This window comes from Parasteatoda tepidariorum, chromosome 8 (genome assembly GCF_982258835.1).
Source record: "Parasteatoda tepidariorum strain Cologne lab strain chromosome 8, Ptep-v5.0, whole genome shotgun sequence".
Taxonomy (NCBI): domain Eukaryota; kingdom Metazoa; phylum Arthropoda; class Arachnida; order Araneae; family Theridiidae; genus Parasteatoda; species Parasteatoda tepidariorum.
In genome coordinates, this window is record NC_141762.1 from 78,981,885 (window position 1) to 79,004,523 (window position 22,639).

Genomic DNA, 22,639 nt, shown 5'->3' on the forward strand with positions numbered 1-22,639 from the left:
ATCATTCACAATCATCCTGCCCCAAGTATTTTTAGGTCTTCCACTTTCTGTATTGCTCTGAGTGTTCCAATCAAAAACTTGTTCTACGTAAATCTGAAAAATTTAGAGTAAAGCATGAAGTTTTTTCATATGATTTTCATTGCTGTGCCGTGCCTCAGATTCACATATTAGGACAGATTTAACATTAATATTGAAAATTCTAATTTTTGTTGAATTTGTCCTGTTTTTGTTTTTCTAGAATTTATTGAGAATAGTGTGACTGCTTCGGGAAATTATTTTATCTATTTAGTATGTGTTCACCAGTTCCTCTTTTGCTGTTGATTATACTTCTAAGATACATAAAACTGCCTACCTCCTCCAGTTTATTATTTTCTAATATGAAACTTAATTATTTAGGATTAATCTTCAAAATTTCAGTTTTATTTTGGTTGATAATAATCCCTATTATATTTGCCTCCACGTTTAAAATGCTTGTGTTTGTTTGTATGGCTTGAAGGGTGTTGGTCAGTTAACATAAGTCATTTTCAAAATCAAGATCAGAAAGATATTCAGCAAGGTTTCATTTTATACCCTTTTTATTCTCTGATACTCGCATCATAATCTAGTCAAAACTATTAAGCAGATTGTTGAAGAAAGTATACAGCCCTGTCTAACATCACCAACAATCAGAATCCTTCAAGGTTTAGGGTTGATTATAATCCTCACGTATACATTTTTAATACTTCAGGATTTTTATTTTCAATTTCTTTTTAATTGAATTTCTCTTCGTTTATAAAACTATCTGTGCATTAAAATTTGAAGTTGAAGTTTAGATTTCTTGTTTTAGTTTATTTATCGTTTATGTATGTTTAAAAATGTTAATTTCAAGTTAATATAAAGCACCGCAAGTACTGTCTCTTTGGGTCAAGCCAATTATTTTTAAATAGAAAATTATGAAATTTAAATAAAACTTGTTGTTTGTTTGTTGGCAATAATTCTTAAAAAGAAAATTAGGTTTTTAGCAGATATATAAGTCTATGTAATTGAAACTAATGCTTTAAGTAAATGAAATAAGAACAGTAAAAACTTAACAACTTTAATATAACATTTAACAAGTAAATAACATTCGTGGAAATATTAGAACACAACTATAGACAAAGATCGCTGACGTTATCTTGAGTAGAGCACAAAAGCTAAACTGGATCTCTTTGTTACAGAAAACTAAACTGAAACTCTTTGTTCAGTTGCCAGATCACGAAAGTTCAAAGTTAGTGCCGCCACACCATCCCCCTTCCTGAAAAAAGATTTTAAACAAAATTTTACGTAGTAAACTGTGCATATTTGGCGGGGAAGTGAACTCTGATGTAGTCCATGACAGGTGTATGTCAAATGTATTTGCAAAGAATTTAAAAAGTTCACTAGTAAATTGGGTTCTTCTATCGGTTGTCACTCGTTGAGGTACTCTAAAACATGCGATCCATCCACTGTAAAATCCCTGAGCAACAGCTTCAGCTTTTATATCTGTTAATGGAATTGCTTCAGGCCAACGAGTAAATCTGTCAATGCAAGTTAAACAATAGGTAAATCCTTGCGAAGATGGCAGAGGATCTACCGTAAATCTAGACAGAGGAGAATGCACATGTATAGTGATCTTGGAACGTTGGCATGATACACAACTCTTTGTCAAGAGGGAGACATCTTCTTTAATGTTTGGCCAAATGAATCTTTCACTTAAAAGTTTGGCGGTTGCTTTTATTCCAAAGTGAGTCAGATCGTGTAAGCAATGGAAAACTGCAGTGCGATGATATATGGCCGGATTATCCCAGTTGAGGTATCACAATATAGGAAAGTGTTCGGATCAGAAATGCTAATCTTTTTCAACTGCAGACCAGTTTCACTGTTAAGTAAGGCTTCTAATTCTGGATCATTTATTTGTTCTTGAGCAATATCAGCATAATTTAAGTCTTTTGGTACTGCAATCTGTTGAATTCTGGAAAAGGTATCAGCAACTGCATTGTTTAAGCCGCTGATGTGCCGGATGTCATTGGTGAATTCACGGATGAAATTTAGTTGATGAATTTGCCGTGGTGAAAGATTGTCATATTTTTGAGTTAATGCATGAATTAAAGGTTTATGATCAGTGAACACTATAAAATTTGTTCCTTCTAACATGCAACGAAAGTATTTTATGGATATAAAAAATTTAATGAGTTCACGATCATAGGAGCTATACTTTTTCTCTGCAGCACTCAATTTATGAGAAAAGAAACCTAAAGGCTGCCACTCAGCATCTTGATGACTTTTCTGATGAACACATGCACGAATAGCAGTATCTGAAACATCTGTCATCAAAGCCAGCACTGCATATGAGTTTGGATGAGTCAAGTACGAGATTTCTTTTAATTCTGCTCTGCAAGATTGGAATGAGTTTTCAGCTTCATATGTCCAAGAGAGAGGAGTTTTGTCATTTTTCTTGCAACGTCCAAGCATTTGATGTAATGGTAATTGCTTTTGAGCAGCATGCGGCAAGAATTTACGATAGAAATTTAGACATTATGAGGTACAGTCATTTTTTCTGGTTTTCTTGGTATTCACTAATTAAAGAATGATATTCCGCAGACGTTTTCAACACAGTTAATTTAGGCGTTCATTCATAAGAAATTTTTCCGCAAAATGTAACATTAGTTAGCTTATCAATTAACGACTTGGATTTTAGATCCACTAAAATGTCATAATGTGATAAAAAATCAGCTCCAAGAATGGGTCGTGATACATCAGCTATAGTAAACGTCCAGGGAAAGATGCGACGCAGTCCAATATCAAGATTCAATTTTCGCGTTCCATAAACCAGAATTTGAGAACCATTAGCAGCAACGAGTTTCAAGATGGACGGAATCTTATTGCGCTCATTCTGAGAAGGTAGCAAAACGGAAATATCAGCGCCAGTGCCTACTAATAATTTAAGACCTAATGTCCTATCAATAACTATAAGGCGACAATTTGCATGGCCGTTGGCGTTCGCCGCCAGTAACGCATGGCCGTCTAGTTTTCGTGCTTGAAACTGCATGGTTGGATACATTTGTTAGCTCTTTTACGGAAACGATAATGGTACCAGCAAAGTCTATTTTTGCTTGTGGAGCGATTACGGTGTTTATTCATATTTTTATCAGAGCTTCGACCTCGGAAACGCAACACATTATCAAGTTTTTTTTATATAATTCACACACTTGAGCTTGCAGCGATTCGATAGTATTTGAATAATCGCCGTCGTTGGGTACTTTTTGTTTCGTTTCCGAACTAGCAAAAATATTTCATTTGAAAAAGTAACATCAGCAATCTTATCCATTATAGCTAATTTATTAAGAGGATCTGATGAAGTACTTAAAATCGATTGCATTTGTGTGGGAAGTCTTTGAAGCCATAATGATTTTAGAAATGCGCCGCCAACACGATCACCAGCCAAATCTTGCATTCGTCGCAGCTGTGTAGACGGTCGTCTATCACCTAATGCGATATCTTGCAACAGTTTTTTTAAACGACGTTCTTCAGAAATATTGAATATTTTTATTAATCTTTGCTTTAAGGAATCATACATGTTTGTAACTGGAGGGGAAGGGATAACGTCACTGTCCTGCGATAAAATGTCCGTCTCGAATGAAGCGACGATCGTATGATATATTGTGCTATCTTGAGTAATTCCCGCAGTGATAAACTGATATTCCACCTGTGAAAACAATATTGCAGGATTCTCTTTCCAAAAATTGCGGAACTTTAACAGCTACAGGCGAAAGTTCCTGCATCGCAAGCTCCGTTTTAGAACTGTTTCCATTTTCGCCATCCATCACGTCCGGTGTCACCAGTTTAGCAGATATATAAGTCTATGTAGTTGAAACTAATGCTTTAAGTAAATGAAATAAGAACAGTAAAAACTTAACAACTTTAATATAACATTTAACAAGTAAATAACATTTGTGGAAATATTAGAACACAACTATTGACAAAGATCGCTGACGTTATCTCGAGTAGAAAACAAAAGCTAAACTGGATCTCTTTGTTACAGAAAACTAAACTGAAACTCTTTGTTCAGTTGCCAGATCACAAAAGTTCAAAGTTAGTGCCGCCACAGGTTCAGTTTTTTTAAATAAAAATAAAATAATAAATGTTAAATATGCTCATGTTATCTGTATACTATCGTTTTATTAAACACAATGATTCAAGCTAAGAAATAAGTACTTGTGCATTTGTTCCATCTTTCATCATAGTAGAAACAATGGAACTCATCACGTTATTAAATGTTTCTGTTGGGCTCTTATGTGAAAGCATATGCAGTGTAATATATAAATAACTTCTTATGATAGAAAATAACAATTTACAATTTGCTTATTATCAATAAAAGGAATACAATTTACCACAACAAAAGAAGCTTTTTTGATAATCTTAATTCCATTATTGTATTACTACCTTGCCACTCACTGAGTTGAAATCTTTAAAAAATAACATAAAATGAAATAAAATAAATCATGCTTATGTGGACCCTAAATTACTCTCATACCAAGAAACAATGTTACGATACATTTTTAACATTCACTTCCGCATTATACTTGGTAAGTAATTGTATAAGTTCTGGTTTTTGGTAGGCTCAATAGTATTTTGTTTTAATTTTGAATCATCTGCAGAGGGTTGTTCAATGTTTTTATCTATTGGAGAGCTGTTTGCTACGTTTAACAAATAAGCTGGTTACAGTCTATAAAATGAAACACTGTCATCTTTTCCTTTAATTTTGATTATGAAATATTTTTCATATCTTCTTGACACCGGATATGGTCCTTGTTAGGCCACTGGATATGGTCCTTGGTTCAAGTTTTTTTTATTACTCCATCTAGTCTGATGAATGCAGGTAAACATGATTGAAGATCCTTGTTTATAAAAATATTTTGCTTTATATTTTGTCTTGCTTTAACTGGATTTAAGGATTTCATCTGATTTTGCAGAGCTTTTGCAAAAGATTCTGCTGAGAAGGGATATTTGGAGGGTTCAAAAAATTCTTCTGGAACTTTTATTGTTTTGATATTGAACAGTTTGAATATTTTCCTAGACCAGATCTCAAACCAAGAAGAACAGTTATGAGAGTTTCACCCCATTTTCTTGAATTATGAGCTTTAATTGCACATCTTAGGGTTCTATGTTGTTTCTCTACTTTACCATTTCAGGTTAGATAATGGGCAGTGGAATGTTGAATTTTAATGCCACATAATATTCAGAGGTTCTTAAAGACTTCGTAAGAGAATTGAGTTCCTCTATTAGTTATTACCTTATATGGCACACCAAATCTTGCTATCCATTGCTCATAGAATGTCTTGGCTACTGTTTCTGCTTCAGTATCCTGAATTGATATGGCTTCTAACCAAGATGTATATCTATCACTGCAAGTCAGGGAATATGTTTTTCCATTTGATGGTGGAAAAGGTCCAATTAAATCTATATGAACTACATCAAATCTCTCGTCTGATTGTTGAAATTCAGCAAATTGTGATATAGTGTGTCTGTTATTTTTTTTTAGGCAATTTATGTATAACTTTGTCCATTTCTGCAAATCTTTATTAATATTGGCCCATATAAATCGAGATGCTAATTCTTTTACGGTTGATTTGACTCCTGGATGTGCCATTTCATGTATTTGCTCAAACACATCATGACGATGAAATTTAGGCACGTATGGTCTGATATTAGTGGTTGAAGTTTCTCACCATAAAAATTTTCCATTTCTGAAGAGATACTTTGAAATTTTAAATAAGGGTTCATAAGCAAACTTTGCAGCTCTGGATCATCAGTTTGCAATTCGGCGATAATTTCTTTCATCTATTACAGATATCTCTCCTATTCTAGATAACGTATCCGCAACTATATTATTTTCACTTTTAACACGTAGAATAGATGTGGAAAATTGAGAAACATATCATAAATGTCTGAGTTGTCTTAAAGAAAATTTTAAATTTTTTTTGTTTGAATGCAAGTATTAAAGGCTTATGATCTGTAAAAATATTAAACTTCCTTCCTTCTAGCAAATGCTTGAAATATTTATATTGTTAAATAAATTCTGCGTAACTCTCGATAGTAAGTACTATAACTTCTTTCGGTAGTATTTAATTTTCTGGAATAAAAACCTATTGGTTTCCAACTATCGTTTTCGTATTGTTGGAGTACTGCACCTATCGCCAAATCTGAAGCATCTGTAAATAAAGACAGAGGTAATTCACCTAGCTCCATGGTAATTCACGATTTAGGTGGGATAGTAAGGCAACACTTGCTAGATCTTGTTTGCATTTTTCAAACCTTTGAATAGCCTCTTCGGTTTAATTAATTTTCCTTTGATCCTTCTTCACTGATCCTTTAAGATATTCATGTAAAATTGCTTGTGTCTTGACAGCATGGGTGAAAGCCATTATATAGCAAGACGGAAAAGACAAAAACCTGGTACGTAAAACATTTCATTCCAGCATTTTTTTCGAAAAGAATGAAATATCTGTAACTATCAAGATTTCTTTTATAATTCTGGCATATATATAAAACTGCTTCTTTTCCAAGATAAAGTAGATACTGTTGAAAAATTTTAAAAAAGAATAAGTAAACTCCTCCCCAAAACTAACTGTAACTGAAATGGTTTTACTACCAGCCTTTCCTCTTTTCCGTCTCGCTTTCACCCCTGCTGGACAGCATCTTTCAAAAATCTTCTGTAAAAATTTACCATACCAAGAAAAATACGTAATTCATGAATAGTTTCAGGAAATTTTTTGTCTAAAACAGCTTTGACTTTTTCAGGAAGTGGTTTGGATCCTTCTCTGGTAGTCAAGTAACCTAAAAATGTTAACTTTTGAACACCAAAAGTTGATTTAGGCATATTAAGTCTCAATCCATATTATTCTTAGCTGTCGAAAACTTCTTTTAATTGCATTCAGATAAGCCAAAAGACGTAATTATTGCTGTTTTTGGTATATGTATTTCTGTGATTGGAATTTGATAATATGCCTTAAATAAATATATCTTCGAAATTATTACTAGACGTAAGAAAAAAAAATTGTATACCATACAATTCAAAATTTTTTCTACTATTATTAAATGAAATAATAAAAAATAATAAATATTTACTAACATTTATTTTTGCATGGAATTATTTTTGGATAAAGGAATTTTATAATTCTGTACAAAAACTTTTCAATTCTCTAAAAAGGTTCTCGAGATTGAGTGAAATGCGCAAAAAATAAAATTAACTTTATTGGGTCCAAACTTTGGACCGCTCTCCAGGCCAAACTATTGGTACCATATTTCCCAGATTACGGTTATCCCCTATATTTTCGGATTAAAAATCCTAGTCCTTTGAAAAAAGGGTTTGTTTATTAAATTGAAGGGTATTAAATTGAAAAAACTATTTTTATAGTAGAAATATTGCTTTAAAGCGATATTAAATAGAAAATATTTAAATTAATTGTACATTTTATTAGTCCCAGAATGTTATTTTATTTAAAAAATGAATATGATGAATCATGAATGTATTAATAGTCTACAGAAATTTTGACTGTATCCATTTCTAAAGAAGAAAATGTCTAATAAGTGCCTACCAAAATATAAGGAAAAAGTGTAAAAATATCAACTGTGAAATTTAGTTGAATTTAATTTAAAATACAAAAGCGAAGTTTATGCGTAAAATAAAGAGAAGAATAGATTAATCATGAAATGTAATAGTCCTATTTTTTAAGTAAACATCGCTAAACTTAACGATTTGTAAAAAAGAAGAAAAAAAATTACTTATCAACAAGTGCTTTTAGAAAAAAGAGGATAAAGAAAAATAAGCACCAGGGGAAAAAAATTTGAGAAATAAAAAGCACAAGAATAAGAAACTGCTTTTAATACTGAAATGCAAAACTGAAGCACGAAGTAATGATGACATGTTTGATTTAAAATTTTGATGAATTCAGCTGACAGTTCACTTTGGAAACATGAGCTCCGATTAAAAATGTATTAGAATATTTATTAGAATGCAACTAGAAATTACTTATAGCTATAAATAATATACAAAAATTGATTTTGTGATCACAAAAAATTCGCTTTTAAGAAAGCTAAACGTCAAGAATCTAATAAATGCTCGAAATGTATATTTTATATCCATATACAAATTATATATTTTTAGCCATTTAGTTTTGAAATGAATCAACCTCGAAAAATAACAAAAAAATAGCTACTTTTTAACGATAAAATTGCCGAGTTTAAAAGCGGACAAATTGGATATTCTGACTTTTTAAATGCAGTATTATATAGAGCAAAACTATTTAAAGAAAAATTTGAGCAAAAATAGTTAAAATAAATTAAAGTAAAAAACTAAGTTTCTATTGATTCTACTTGAATTGAAGCATTTGCCTTAAAAACGGAATAGATATTTTTTTTAAATGAATATTATTTATTTTAATTTTTTGAAGAAGATAAAGCTTCCACAATTTTTTATAACTATTTCATGAATCTTTTCAAAATCAGTTTCTGCTTTTAGTTTTTAAATTTATTTAAAAAATGAAATAAATATCCTAAAAATGATGACAAAAGGAAAAATTCGAAGGAATGGAAAAATTAATATAGAGTGGAAAACGTAAGAAATAATGGCAAAATTAAAAAACGAATATTTTGAAGTAAAGGAATTTAAATTTTGTCAATAATTTAAATAATTATTTAATTTTGTTTTATGTTAATAATTAGACATGCTGTACAATCATAATATTAGATGAATAATGTAGGATAATTTTTTATTGCGATTAACGAATTTTTAAAAAGCATTTTTTTTCGAAATGAGCTATTTTTAAATATTTTTGAAAGAAATTTTTTTTCCAACTTCAGATGAAATCAATAACATTTAAATTTTACTGTAAAATTTCTACCCATATCTTAATTTCAAGCTTAAAAAATTATAATATTTAAACTTATTCAATATTTTTATGTTCAGTAATTTAAAAACGTAAAAAAATGTTCATTGAGTAAAACAACTTTATTTAATTTTTGCAATGCCATTGCTATTTCATATTATAATTGTAACTTTAAAAGTAATATATGTTCTATAAGTTTTTTTTAATTCTGTTTATGTTTCTATGTTTAATATGTTTATTATGTTTATTATGTTCATTATGTTTTATTATGTTTATTATGCTTATTATGTTTATTATGTTCATTATGTTTTATTATGTTTATTATGTTTATTATGTTTATTATGTTTATGTTTATTATGTTCATTATGTTTTATTATGTTTCTTATGTTTCTTATGTAAATTATTATTTTCTAAGAAACTACTGATTTAAAACCAACAATAACGGAATAGAAAAAAAAATAAGTATGTATTCAAAACCAAAATTATTTGGAAAGTGGTACTAAGAAGTTGAGAAACATAAAAATAGAAAACAATGGGACTTAATTACCCCAATGATGTTTAATTAATTAAGGAAATACGTATATGCATTTTGAAATAAAAGAGATAAGCTATGTACTTGAAATCAAAAGTTATGGAGTAAAGGTATTTATTTGCCTAGAAGAACAGCAAAAAAATAGTCACACTATCATTGACGACAATGATGTCAATTAATGTTGGTAATATGTATTAATTGAGATTAAAAACTAACTTCTGAACTTAAAAGTAATAAGGGGAAAAGATGCTTATTCGCGTTTTAGGTAACAGTAAAAAATCTGCACATTATTATTGACACGAATGCTCAATTTATATTACTAATGAGTATCAATCGAAATAAAATAAAATAAGCTATGTGCTAAAAGATCAAGGTCATACAGGATACATTAATGGGAAATTCGCTTAAGAAAACCGCAAGAAATCGCTATTCACAGATGACGCTTAATTCATACATATCACTGACGGTAATATGTACTACTGGTATTATGGTAATTGGTGAATTGGTTTTGATGCGAATTCTACAATGGGTTTTTCGTAATTTCAGAAAATATTTTTTCCGGTGGTAGCTTAGATAGTGTATTAAAATTTTAATTCCGAGTCACAAAAAGAATGTTCTTGAAGCATCGGCATCATTTCGTCCACAAAGTAAAGAGTTACCTGATGTTTACAGATGGATCTGCAGACGCTAAATAGTCTGCAGAGATGTTTTCTGAGATGTTGTGAGCTAATTTATATCTAGTCTTAAACGAGTGATGGGAGGAACTCCACATATAAAAGATTAGTTACACAAAAAATTCTCAGGAGGAAATATATTTATGTTTCAAAACAATTACTATGTGCACAATACCACTACTTCTTTGACAATATGTGTTTTTTCCTTCATATTTTTGCTCAAAGGCGTGTTCTAAATAGGGGAAATACAAAATAAGCTTAATTGCGTTAGCAACTTACTTCCTCAAAACTCTCATTTAAAGAGTTTTCATAATATAATCCTACAAAGCTTAAAGGTAAAAACTGATAAATTGTTAACTTAGATTTTCCTTGTCCAAATCCTGTTTTTACTAAAGGTAGACATTCTTTTTTCAATATTTGAAAATTCTTTTAGTTTTATTTGATATACCTAAGATATTTTGAATTAAGTTTGAAAAATAAAATTCTGAGAATTTAAGGTATGTGATTTTATTTAAATTTTAATTAGTATCAGTGAATCTTTAACTTATTTTTTAAACTCATCTTTTGATTCAGTTCAATTTCAAAATATATTAAAACTTGCACCGTAAACATAAAACCTATCTCTAAATTCAGTAACAAAAATATTTTACTAAATTACAAGACCGCTTTCAGTTCTGCCTATATTCTCTGAATTAATCAAAAAATTAATATCGAGATGAATTTATATTTTTTTTGTGAAAATGTTTTCTTGCTGCAGACAGCTAGTTAGGTTGTATTAAAAACAGACACATCCCAGATGAACTTTCAAAACTTATATATTTAATTCACACACGGAACAATAATCCCTTGTAAAACTCCTGCAACTTTTTTTAAATATTTCCAAGGCATTTGATAAAGTAAATCATTCAATTTTATAACAAAAACTCAATTATACTGGAATAAGAGGTAATAATTTAATTTGGTTTGAGTCTTACTTATTTAATAAACAAAAAAATTATAAAAATTAAAAATTATTTTAGTAATTTAATTTTTCTAGGTTTCATTTTAGGAACTTTACTTTTCTTAATTTTTATCAATGACTACCCGTTCTTCGCACGGGGAGAGTAAAAAAATTAATAAAAAAATCAATAAATCAGTATTGAGAAGCACTACGAAATCATGCCCAAAACTGTAAATCATATACCGATCCAATTAACGAAATTGGACGAAGAACCAGGTAAGTGAAAATTTGTGGGGAATTAATGAATCAGAGAAAATAAAAGAAGTGGTTGTATCAATACTGTTACAGAACTGTTTTTGCCTTCTCTCAAATTTTAACATAACTAATTACATCAGTTTTCAGTATGCTTGCATGATTTTTATTTCAAATTAGGCAGGAATAAATAAATAAAAACAATGAAATATTTGTCCCTCTTTTTAATAAATTGGTAATTAAATAGTTCGGATGCAACTTTTTTTTAGTTCTGAAAATATAACTCATCTGGTTCTTCCTCTAAGTTTGTCAATTAATATAGTTAAAATAATTAAAAAATTTTTGTTTAATATTATTTGTTTCCCGTTTTGGTTTCTTTCCGTCATTGAAGTAAGCAAAGCCTGTTTTTTGTAGTTTATCCCATTAGAACAAAGATAAAATATATTTAGTATCACTTCGCATGATGCTATTGCACTAACAAGTAATTTTCTAAGGTACATATCCCTTTCGAGGACCGCAAAACACTTATTTCCAAAGTATCAGTATGTACTACTAAGTATTGGTGCTGTCTTAATAATCACCAAATATATCAATATGATATTTTATACCTTTATTAGTATATTTGGAACATATTACATAACCATTCAACATTTAACTTTTATGAAAAATACATTTATCAGTGACAGCCAACAAAAGCCGAAATCGAAAATAGAATTCTTATTAGAACTTGATAAGATTTTTGGAGCTTGAGCATTTCTCTATCTGACCTTTAATTTACTATTAAAATAGTTATAAGTAGTAAATAGACAAAATTCTTTATCCTCTAATCCATTAAAATATTAATACACTATCTTTGCTATCACTGAAAAATATAATTTCTGAAATTACGAAAAACCCGCTGTAAAACTGCTTATCAAAACTGCACCAATTACAATAATACCAGTAGAACATATTAACGTCAGTAGTGCACAATAAGTAAGCGTCATCCGTAAATGGCGATTTCTACGGTTTTCCTAAACAAACTTCCTATTAACCTCTTTTTCCTTTAAATTCGCTTTTTAGCACACAGCTTGTTTTGTTTTATTTCAATAAATGCATATTATCAGTGGTAATTAAGCATTAGTGTCAATAATAATGTCGTGATTTTTTACGGCTTCCCAAAATGAATAAGTATGTAGTCTCCATTAGTTTTGGTTTTTAGTGCGCAAGTTTTTTTTTAATATCAATTAACATATAACTAACATTAATTAAGCATCATTGTCGGCAATGATAGTATAATGATTTCTTACGGTTCTTCTAGTATCATTGTCTAGATAAATATCTTTACTGCATTACTTTTGCGTTCTAATACATAGTTAATTTATTTTATTTCAATATGCATATATTATTCAAATTAAGTGAACCAAATATACCAATGTAATATTTTATGCTTATCTAAGTATATTTGGTACTTATTACATAACCCTGCAACATTTGAGTTTATACATATTTGTCAGTAGCAGTCAACTAAAGCCGAATTAAAAAAAAAAGTATTGGAACTTTATAAGGATTTTGGAGCATGTTCATTTCTCTATCTGACCTTTAATTTACTGTTAAAATATTTATAAATAGTGGTGGAAAAAAATTCTTTCAATTATAATACTTTAAAATATTAATACACTATCTTAGCTACCACTGGAAAAAATATTTTCTGAAACTACAGAAAACCCGTTGTTGAATTCTTATCAAAATCAATTCGCCAATTACCATAATACCAGCAGTACATATTACCGTCAGCGATACATATGAATTAAGTGTCATCTGCGAATGGCTATTTTCTACGGTTTTCTTAAATGAATTTCCAATTAATCTTTCTCCCATGAGCTTGGCTTTTTAGCACATAGACTTATTTTATTTTATCTCAATTAATACACATTATCAATATTAATTGAGCATTAGTGTCAATAATAATATGCAGATTTTTTTACGGTTACCCAAAACGCTAATAAGTATCTTTTCTACTTTTTTTTGCTTTTTAGTTCAGAAGTTACTCTTTTTATTTCAATTAATACATATTACCAACATTAATTAAGCGTCATTGTCGTCAATGATAGTATGACGATTTCTTGCAGTTCTTCTAAACAAATAAATACCTTTACTCCATTTACTTTGCTTTCTAGTATATTGCTTACTATTTTATTTCAATATGCGTATATTACCTTAATTAATTAATCATTATTGACGTAATTAAGCCTCATTGGCGCCAATTTCTTGTGTCTGTCCTAAACGAATAAGCACCACTGTTCCATTAATTTCTGCTTTTGATTACATAAATATTTTGTTTCTATTCGCGATCGCAACGCTCGAGTACGCCGTCTAGCGGGAGCCTGTAAATATCAGACATTAATTTATCACGTTTTCATTTAGTTCCATCAAAGTCATTGACAGAATCAGACACCATTTTTTAGCAGCAAATAAGAAACAAAATTTCCCTAAGGAAAAGGCCGAAGAACTTGAAAAAAATCTCCAGAATATTAGTAAATCTTTCAGGAACAGAACACGCCAAACATTTGAAGAAAAATTCCTCAATAATTTTTAATTTCTATTATCAACAAACTTGCAACTGATGACATCCGATTTCGGATACTGTTACAGATGTGTGTATTAAGGTAAAATGCATTTCGTCTGTCTTCAATTCATTAGGAATTAAAGTGAAGTCAACATTGCTTTCGTCATTCCAGTGAATAAATATGAATTCAGAACATACAGAATTGTAATAGTTATAGCATATTCTTCTTCGTTATAGAATAGTATATATTTCTGTATCCATATAATTCGGAAAACAACAATAAAAAAATATCCAAGTTACTTGAAATAGTGCCATTTGTGCTGATTCTTAATTAATTTTAATCGTTTTCTTGGCAAGTTTTTTTTAGTTTTGAAAGAATAAGTTCAACTAGAATTCAGCTATTCTGTTTTTAGCTACATATTCAAATTCATATCAATTATAAAATTTTGCTGTGTAGTATGTTATCTAAAAGTAATGAAGGGATAAACTATGTATCTATTATTTGAGAATAAAGTTTTCAAACAAGGAACTTATCATTTTGGAATTCTCCGGGAATTATAAATCAGGTAAGTGCAATGATTTTTACAATAAAAAATTTGCTTGTAAATATTTTTTTTCCATTTGATGATGGTTCTCTACAGAATGGTTTTTTACGTCTGATTAAGAACTATAAGAATAATAAAAAAAGAAACAATATGAAAGTTTTTATTTCAATGTAAAGAATTCTTAAAATCGTTTTTTTTTATCCTAAGAATTCTTTATTTTCCGTTTTTTAGTTTATAATTTTTTGATAAAAATTGTTCTCAAAATACTTTTTTTGAAAAATTAAATGGTATAACATTATGTGTTTATGTATACTTCTTGTATATTCCAATGTTTGAAGTAATATGATTCAGAAAAGTATGGAATAAAAATTCGGTACTTACGTATTAACGCCACCGCCGCTACAGATTTGGCGGTTTTTAAGTGCCGCCAATCTACACTTAAAATTTTTGCAACAATTCATAAAATAAAACACTTTATTTAAAATCAAAATAGTCAATCGGATTTCGGTGGAAAATGAGCCGATATAGAGTTTAGCATAGATTCAAAACAATCATATCGCCATATGAACTCTGATAAATAAGATTCCAAATGAAATAACATTTCCAAAACGTACGTTTACCAAGATAAAGTTTCATGTTGTGGGAATTGGTACATTTTCGTTTTATCGGTAAAATATTTCCCTCCTGAAAAAATAAAATTGCATCTTGTTTTGTTTTTGGCAAATTCCAAAGACGAATTTTCGTAGCACTAAAAATGGCTACAAAAAAGAATTGTTTTTTTGTTATTGTTTCGTCAGCATTCTTTATTTTACGTTTCTTTGTTTCTAAATAATGATTTTTATTGAAACTTGAAATTTTTTGATAAAAATTGTTGTCAAAAAACTTTGTTTACAAAATTAAATTTCATAAAATTATGAGGCTTATGTATACTTTTTGTTCATTTTAATTTTTGAAGTAATATGATTCTTAAAACTATAGAATGTAAAGTTTAAATAGGACTTTCATGTTATATCATTAAATTTAGTAATACTATTTCTCGGGCATTAGGTTTTAACTCTTATAAGAATATACATATTTTTTTCTGTTAATGTACAAATATTTTTCCGATGTGTTTTGGATATTCCTTCTCTAATAAAAAGAGATACCATTTTGTTTTCGGTTGTACAAGAAAGAATATCAAGCAGTTTTCTTTTTTAAATTTAATAAGCCACATTAAAAGAAGGAACGTTGCAATGCTACACGCTACATTAACGACGTCTCCAGAGTAACTGAATGACGGTTCAGATAGAAATCGCAGGTGTGCGTCTCATACAACAACGCCCCCTATAGTTCGTTGCGATCTTGAAATTACCGTTGGTTTTAAATAAGTAATTTTTTGAAAGACGCTTAAAAGAATTAATGTAAATAAAATAAAAGCACGTGGTATCAGACAAATTTTAAATTTGGTGACGAAGATCACGCGTGCAACCACGTAATGTTCATTAAATTCATCTGACATAGCGAATATAAAATAATTAAATATTTAAATACGTGCAATAAACCATTTTTCGATGAAATAGAGCTATAAGCTAATAATTATCACTGATGTATCTTTAAAATATGTGAAAATTGATTTTTTTAAGTTTAAAACAATGGCTAACGCTTAACCAATCAGAAAATTCCATTTCGTTTTTCGCTCATCCTTTTAGAACGATTTGTCGTGGAATGTTTTAATGTTTACAGTGTCCTTCCTCGTGCTTGAAACTATCTGTATGCCAAATTTCATAACTTTCGGTTGGATGTTTTAGGAGTCTATAAAGGACACACAGACAGACATTCATTTTTATATATATACTAGCTGTACCCGCTCACACGTTGCTGTGATTAATGATCAAATTTATACAATACATCAAAATGAAAATTAATAATAAAATTATCCCTACATATATGTCACTTGAATATAACAAAACATAGATGCATAGTTGATGGTAGAATAAACATGTTTCTTCACTTGTGGTATTAAACAATACATCATGAAATGAAGGATATTTGATGATTGATGGTGAACTTTATCTTAGTAGTACTTGTAAATATACAATATTTTTTGTTTTCCCATCAGGTGCAAGAACAAATAAATTTGATGGTTTTCCAACTCGTGAACACGCAACGTACAGCTGTCCATGTGTGAAGCATGGATTTATCAAATGCAATCCTCATACTTGCAATGATTGTCCCTGAGCTTTGTTAATGGTCATTGCAAAGGCTAGTCGTACAGGAAACTGTAGACGTTTGAATTCAAATGGAGTATCCGTTGGTATCATGGGAATGCTTGGTATTAGTTCATGTTCTCCTTGGTGTTTTCCATTTAAAATGGTTGCCTCAATTATGTTATTCATCAATTTTTTTACTGATAGCCTAGTCCCATTGCATAGTCGTGGTGGATTTATGTTTCGTAGAAGGATGATTGGGGAACCAATTTTCAAAGATAAAATATGCGGTGGCATTCCTGGTAGATCCAATGAATTTAAAAATTCTATTGGATAATTAACTGATTCATCTTGATTGACAACAGTATCTATGGATTTATATGTTGTTTCTTTATCAGGTATTTCATTTTGAATTTTGCAGTTTATTAAATTCACATCAATGTTTTTGGCTGCCAATATAGCACGCTCACTAACCCATTGATTATTTTTATAATTCTGCGATAAATTTGGAAAAACTTTTGCAATTAATTCATCAGTGGAATTTACAATGTAACAAAAGTTTTCTGGTAATGTAATACAGTGTGTGGATTGGTCCATTTCCATTTTACCATTCCCAATGTCTAGCAATTGTTTTGCAAATCGTTTGGAAGATTCATCTTGTTGTAATTGAATACGCATATTGGTCTTTAAAGATATTTTCTCCACATACCGCCATAATACTGATGATTTGAGACATGCATTAAATTCATCTGCTGGTGTTGAACGGGGTATAACTGGTAGAGTTTGTCTGAAATCACCAGCTAGTAAAATGAGTGCACCACCAAAGAGCTGCTCATTTCCTCTCAAATCTTTTAATGTGCGATTGAGTGCTTCCAATGATTTCTTGTGTGCCATGGTGCATTCATCCCATATTATAAGCTGACATGATCTTAGCACTTTTCCCATCTCAGAATCTTTGCTTATATTACATGTTGGAGTTTCGATTACCTGCACATTTAATGGCAATTTCAATGCTGAATGTGCTGTTCGACCACCGTCCAAAAGAGTTGCTGCAATACCAGACGATGCAATAGCAAGTGCAATATTATTTTGTGATCTTATAGTTGCCAGAATAATTGAAATAAGAAAAGTTTTGCCAGTACCTCCAGGTGCATCTAAGAAATATAAGCCACAACTCTTGTTAGATATTGCATTTATAATTGTGTCATATGCTGTTCGTTGTTCTAATACCAGTTTCGGCAGATTAATTCGAACAAATGCTTGTAATTCATTAACATCGAAGTGCGTTTCTCGTTGTATATCACGATCGAAAATGCCATTACCAGATCTATTTGGAGCAATCATTCCCAATTCTGTCAGTGATTTGTTGGCTATTGTCAAACATACATTCTCAATTAAAATCAATGCTTCATTGTATATATTTGATGTAAATTGAATGGTTGGGATTAGCATTTATTCTACGCATGCGATGTAAAATGTCTTCACTCATATAGTCTTTATATTTTTCCCAAAGATCCTTTGGATTAGCCGGAAAACATGTAGTTAGTATGATGGAAAATAGTGTACGTATCTGTGGTGGTTGAGCTGTATTGTAAGCATCAGAGAGTGAAATATCCCAATGAGCATCGTTTTCTAAGAGACTTAATTTCTGGCAAGCCTCACGAAATGTAGCGCACACATGGCCATTGACTGTTTTTAATTCTTGGAAAGATGTTGGTCCACGAACATTGATTAATAATAATCTCAGGTAAAAGCATTCTGCGTTATTTGGATGTACAGTGTACAGACGACCCAATGCATCTGTGGAATATAAATTTAGATGTCCTTGTACTGCTCTACCTTGTTTACGACGCTGAAATTTTCTTGTTGATGTATTCCACGTAAAATAAGTTGGTACTTCAGAGTACATTAGTGTCTTTGCAAAGGTATCATTTCTACATAATGTGAAAAATTCAGTTAATGTTGTTGGCGATGGTGACATTGCTCTTGCACGTACATTTTCTGATGTAAAATACACACGCTGTCCATTTTCAAGATGTACTGCTAAATGAACAACCGTTGGATATCGCTCATGAATGGAAAATGATAAAATACGCCATACAGCCTTATTGCTACTTATGAAGCGTCCCAGTTGATATTGGGTGACCTCATCGTTAGAAGCAGTTGTATTTTCCAGTGTATACACTGCCATATCGCTTCCTTTGTTCACATATTTGCAAATATATTTTATAGCTTTCACTGAATTGCAGTACTTAACATTTATGTGCACGTTATACGTTTTTAGTAGTAATGGAGAATATGGTACTACCCAACGATTATCAACATCAATAGTATTGTTGAGTACTTTTAGTTTAATGGATTTTCCGTCGTCGATAGAGTGGATATCCATCATTGCCTGTAATAGTTTCCGCAAGTAAGTCTCTAGGATACCGCTTTGTGCACTTTCCATCTGACATGCATGGTGAATTATTATTTAGTGAGCCACATGGACCGTGAATCATATTTTTTGAGACAACTTCGTGCAAATCTTTATCAATTTCAATGTCTGGTATTTCTGCAGAGATGATTTCATCAATTCTGTTAGGTGTTATCTTTTCCATCATCCATATTAAAATATGCGCATGTGGTAAACCTCTTTTTTGCCATTCAATGGAATACATCCAACAGCGCGTCTCTCCAAATACATGGTGTTTGACAATAAAATCCATTAAGGATTTTAACTTTTGTTTAAATACACGTGCAGAAATATCATGACGATCTGATGGCGATTGTCCAGTTAATAGAAGCTCCTTTATTTCATCCCATGCTGAGTTGCATGTAAATGTGATGAAAAAATCTGGACGACCATATGCACGAACATACGTCATTGCATCTTGTGCATATTCATGCATGTGTCTTGGGCTGCCTGTATGTGTGGATGGTAAAATGACTATTTTTCCAATTTCACTGAGATTGCCATCATTTACAACTGCATCACGTAAATGGATGTACTCTTCAGAACGCAATTTGACTTGATTTAGTCGTATGTAGAGGAGTCTTTCACTTTCTATTTTTGCATACATGTCAACAATGTATTGATGAAATAATTGTCTGCATTTCAATACATGATTATCAGCATTCTCACGAATCATCATTCGATGTGCATAATAATGCAAAGCACTGACCTTTTTGTTAATGTCCACATTAGTTGTAGGATTTCTCATATTAATATTAAAATGATATCCATCCTCTCCTTGCCAAAATAGAATGGGATATTGTAATGCATCATATGAACGATACGTTTCTGATACTTTCTGGACTTCACCATTTCTACGATGAAGAATTATGTTTCGAGAAGTAAATTCTTCACCAACTATGACAATTGCCACTTCATCAATCGTTGGTGCGTTGAATTTTCTTTGATGTTGACCAACAGGTGTTTTATATGCTTTCATTATTACTTTGTAATCGTCAGATGGCATTTGTTCAATGGCGGTTTTAAATAATTTAATTAATTCATTATGTTGTTCAAACAAATTTTGTAATTCAGCGACAATCTCTCGTTCAGTACTCATATTCAGTTGACACCGTCTGTTGATTTGTTCGTCAGTATTTCCCATAAAATATATCTGAAGATATTTGTGATCAGCATTTGGCAAGGGTAGTAGTGATCCAGCATGGTGATAAATTTGCCCTTGCACTTTAAATATTGGCATAAAATTTGCGCTAACGATATTCGTTGCTCCGAACGATGTCATTTGGAAGCATGAATTGTACTTGCGTATATTTTTCAAAAATTTTTTTGATTGACTTGTTTCACCTGATACTAAAGTTAGTAATGGTTCAGGTGGTGAACGCAAGTTTGGTAACTCTACTTTTCCACCTGCACAGCACATACCTGGTGTTTCATTTTTAAATTTTAGAGCACCACAATACGTACACTTTTTATCCATTTTTCCAATAATTACACTTGGATGAAGACTGTAATTGTAAAGGGGATTGTAATTGAAACCACACAAATTCAAATCAGTATGTATCGTTCGTCTTGTCTGTGTCCCGCGAATTCGATTCCTTTGCTGCCTTGCTTGCCTCTGTTCACTCGTTTCTAATGATCGATCTACAGCAGTGTGATTTCGATCTCTTTCTTGCCTAGCTTGTCTCTGCTCACTTGTTTCTAATGATCGAGCAAGAGCAGTGTGATCTCGCTCTCTTTCTTGCCTAGCTTGTCTCTGCTCACTTGTTTCTGAAGCTCGTTCTTCTCTTTTCCTTTTTGCTTGATTTGTAGATCGACCAATGGCACTTCGCTTTGGTGGCATAATTGAGGAGTTAAATAAAACGTATTTCCAGAAAATATTAATAATTTTCACGTATTAATAGTTTATTCTCGTATTAATAACTGCAAAAGTTTTTTGATATCTTAAAAAACAACCTACAAATGTATTACATCCTATAAGAAATAATAGAAGTTGCCATCTTCAGTCATTGTAAAGTAGGAATAATACTGAATTTGATATCACGTGAATAATAGACTCATCATCTATTTTTGCTCCAAAGAGCTAACATAAGCACAATACTAACATAACGTTAACTTGCGGACTGTTTTGCTCCAATATTGCTTGATAGGTCAGCTCTGATAGTATAGGAGCCTAACAAATTATAACAATAATACAAACAATCTAGCCAATATTACATTACGTCATATTACATTACCAATTAAATGTTATTTTGATATTTTTTGAATAAAATTTGCTTTTGCCTTGATATTTATTAAAAAGTTTTCACAATTCGCGATCGCAACGCTCGAGTACGCCGTCTAGCGGGAGCCTGTAAATATCGGACATTAATTTATCACGTTTTCATTTAGTTCCATCAAAGTCATTGACTGAATCAGACGCCATTTTTTAGCAGCAAATAAGAAACAAAATTTCCCTAAGGAAAAGGCCGAAGAACTTGAAAAAAATCTCCAAAATATTAGTAAATCTTTCAGGAACAGAACACGCCAAACATTTGAAGAAAAATTCGTCAATAATTTTTAATTTCTATTATCAACAAACTTGCAACTGATGACTTCCGATTTCGGATACTGTTACAGATGTGTGTATTAAGGTAAAATGCATTTCTTCTGTCTTCAATTCATTACGAATTAAAGTGAAGTCAACATTGCTTTCGTCATTCCAGTGAATAAATATGAATTCAGAACATACAGAATTGTAATAGTTATAGCATATTCTTCTTCGTTATAGAATAGTATATATTTCTGTATCCATATAATTCGGAAAACAGCAATAAAAAATTATCCAAGTTACTTGAAATAGTGCCATTTGTGCTGATTCTTAATTAATTTAAATCGTTTTCTTGGTAAGTTTTTTTTAATTTTGAAAGAATAAGTTCAACTAGAATTCAGCTATTCTGTTTTTAGCTACATATTCAAATTCATATCAATTATAAAATTTTGCTGTGTAGTATGTTATCTAAAAGTAATGAAGGTATAAACTATGTATCTATTATTTGAGAATAAAGTTTTCAAACAAGGAACTTATCATTTTGGAATTCTCCGGGAATCATAAATCAGGTAAGTGCAATGATTTTTACAATAAAAAATTTGCTTGTAAATATTTTTTTTTCATTTGATGATGGTTCTCTACAGAATGGTTTTTTACGTCTGATTAAGAACTATAAGAATAATAAAAAAAGAAACAATATGAAAGTTTTTATTTCAATGTTAAGAATTCTTAAAATCGTTTTTTTTATCCTAAGAATTCTTTATTTTCCGTTTTTTAGTTTATAATTTTTTGATAAAAATTGTTCTCAAAATACTTTTGAAAAATTAAATGGTATAACATTATGTGTTTATGTATACTTCTTGTATATTCCAATGTTTGAAATAATATGATTCAGAAAAGTATGGAATAAAAATTCGGTACCTACGTATTAACGCCACCGCCGCTACAGATTTGGCGGTTTTTAAGTGCCGCCAATCTACACTTAAAAGTTTTGCGACAATTCATAAAATAAAACACTTTATTTAAAATCAAAATAGTTAATCGGATTTCGGTGGAAAATGAGCCGATATAGAGTTTAGCATAGATTCAAAACAA

The 22,639-nt window shown here is 30.6% G+C and overlaps 5 protein-coding genes across 10 annotated transcripts in view; 1 reads left to right on the top strand and 4 right to left on the bottom strand.

The window, feature by feature from the left end:
- Positions 1-2,626: 2,626 nt before the first annotated feature.
- LOC139426422 (uncharacterized) lies at positions 2,627-3,058 on the bottom strand. The gene has a single exon (XM_071185280.1). It carries the CDS (start codon positions 3,056-3,058, stop codon positions 2,627-2,629), a length of 432 nt encoding a protein of 143 aa, XP_071041381.1.
- Positions 3,059-10,347: 7,289 nt separating this feature from the next.
- LOC107450928 (very long chain fatty acid elongase 7-like) overlaps positions 10,348-22,639 on the top strand; it is a 55,468-nt gene continuing 43,176 nt past the window's right edge. For 2 of the 6 annotated variants that reach the window (XM_087169217.1, XM_087169219.1), the window contains exon 1: positions 10,419-10,486. The gene's annotated coding sequence lies outside the window, so the exon portion shown is untranslated. Of the gene's footprint in view, positions 10,589-22,639 lie in introns of all 6 variants that reach the window. The other 4 variants (XM_087169215.1, XM_087169220.1, XM_087169216.1 and 1 more) reach the window with 4 other exon arrangements.
- On the bottom strand, positions 16,569-17,906 carry LOC147806467 (uncharacterized). Its single transcript, XM_087149634.1, has one exon. It carries the CDS (start codon positions 17,904-17,906, stop codon positions 16,569-16,571), a length of 1,338 nt encoding a protein of 445 aa, XP_087005760.1.
- LOC147806468 (uncharacterized) lies at positions 17,971-18,753 on the bottom strand. The gene has a single exon (XM_087149635.1). It carries the CDS (start codon positions 18,751-18,753, stop codon positions 17,971-17,973), a length of 783 nt encoding a protein of 260 aa, XP_087005761.1.
- Positions 18,914-20,857, bottom strand: LOC147806469 (uncharacterized). Its single transcript, XM_087149636.1, has 2 exons — positions 20,076-20,857; positions 18,914-19,958 (listed from the first exon to the last, which is right to left on the bottom strand). Exons 1-2 carry the CDS (start codon positions 20,855-20,857, stop codon positions 18,914-18,916), a joined length of 1,827 nt encoding a protein of 608 aa, XP_087005762.1.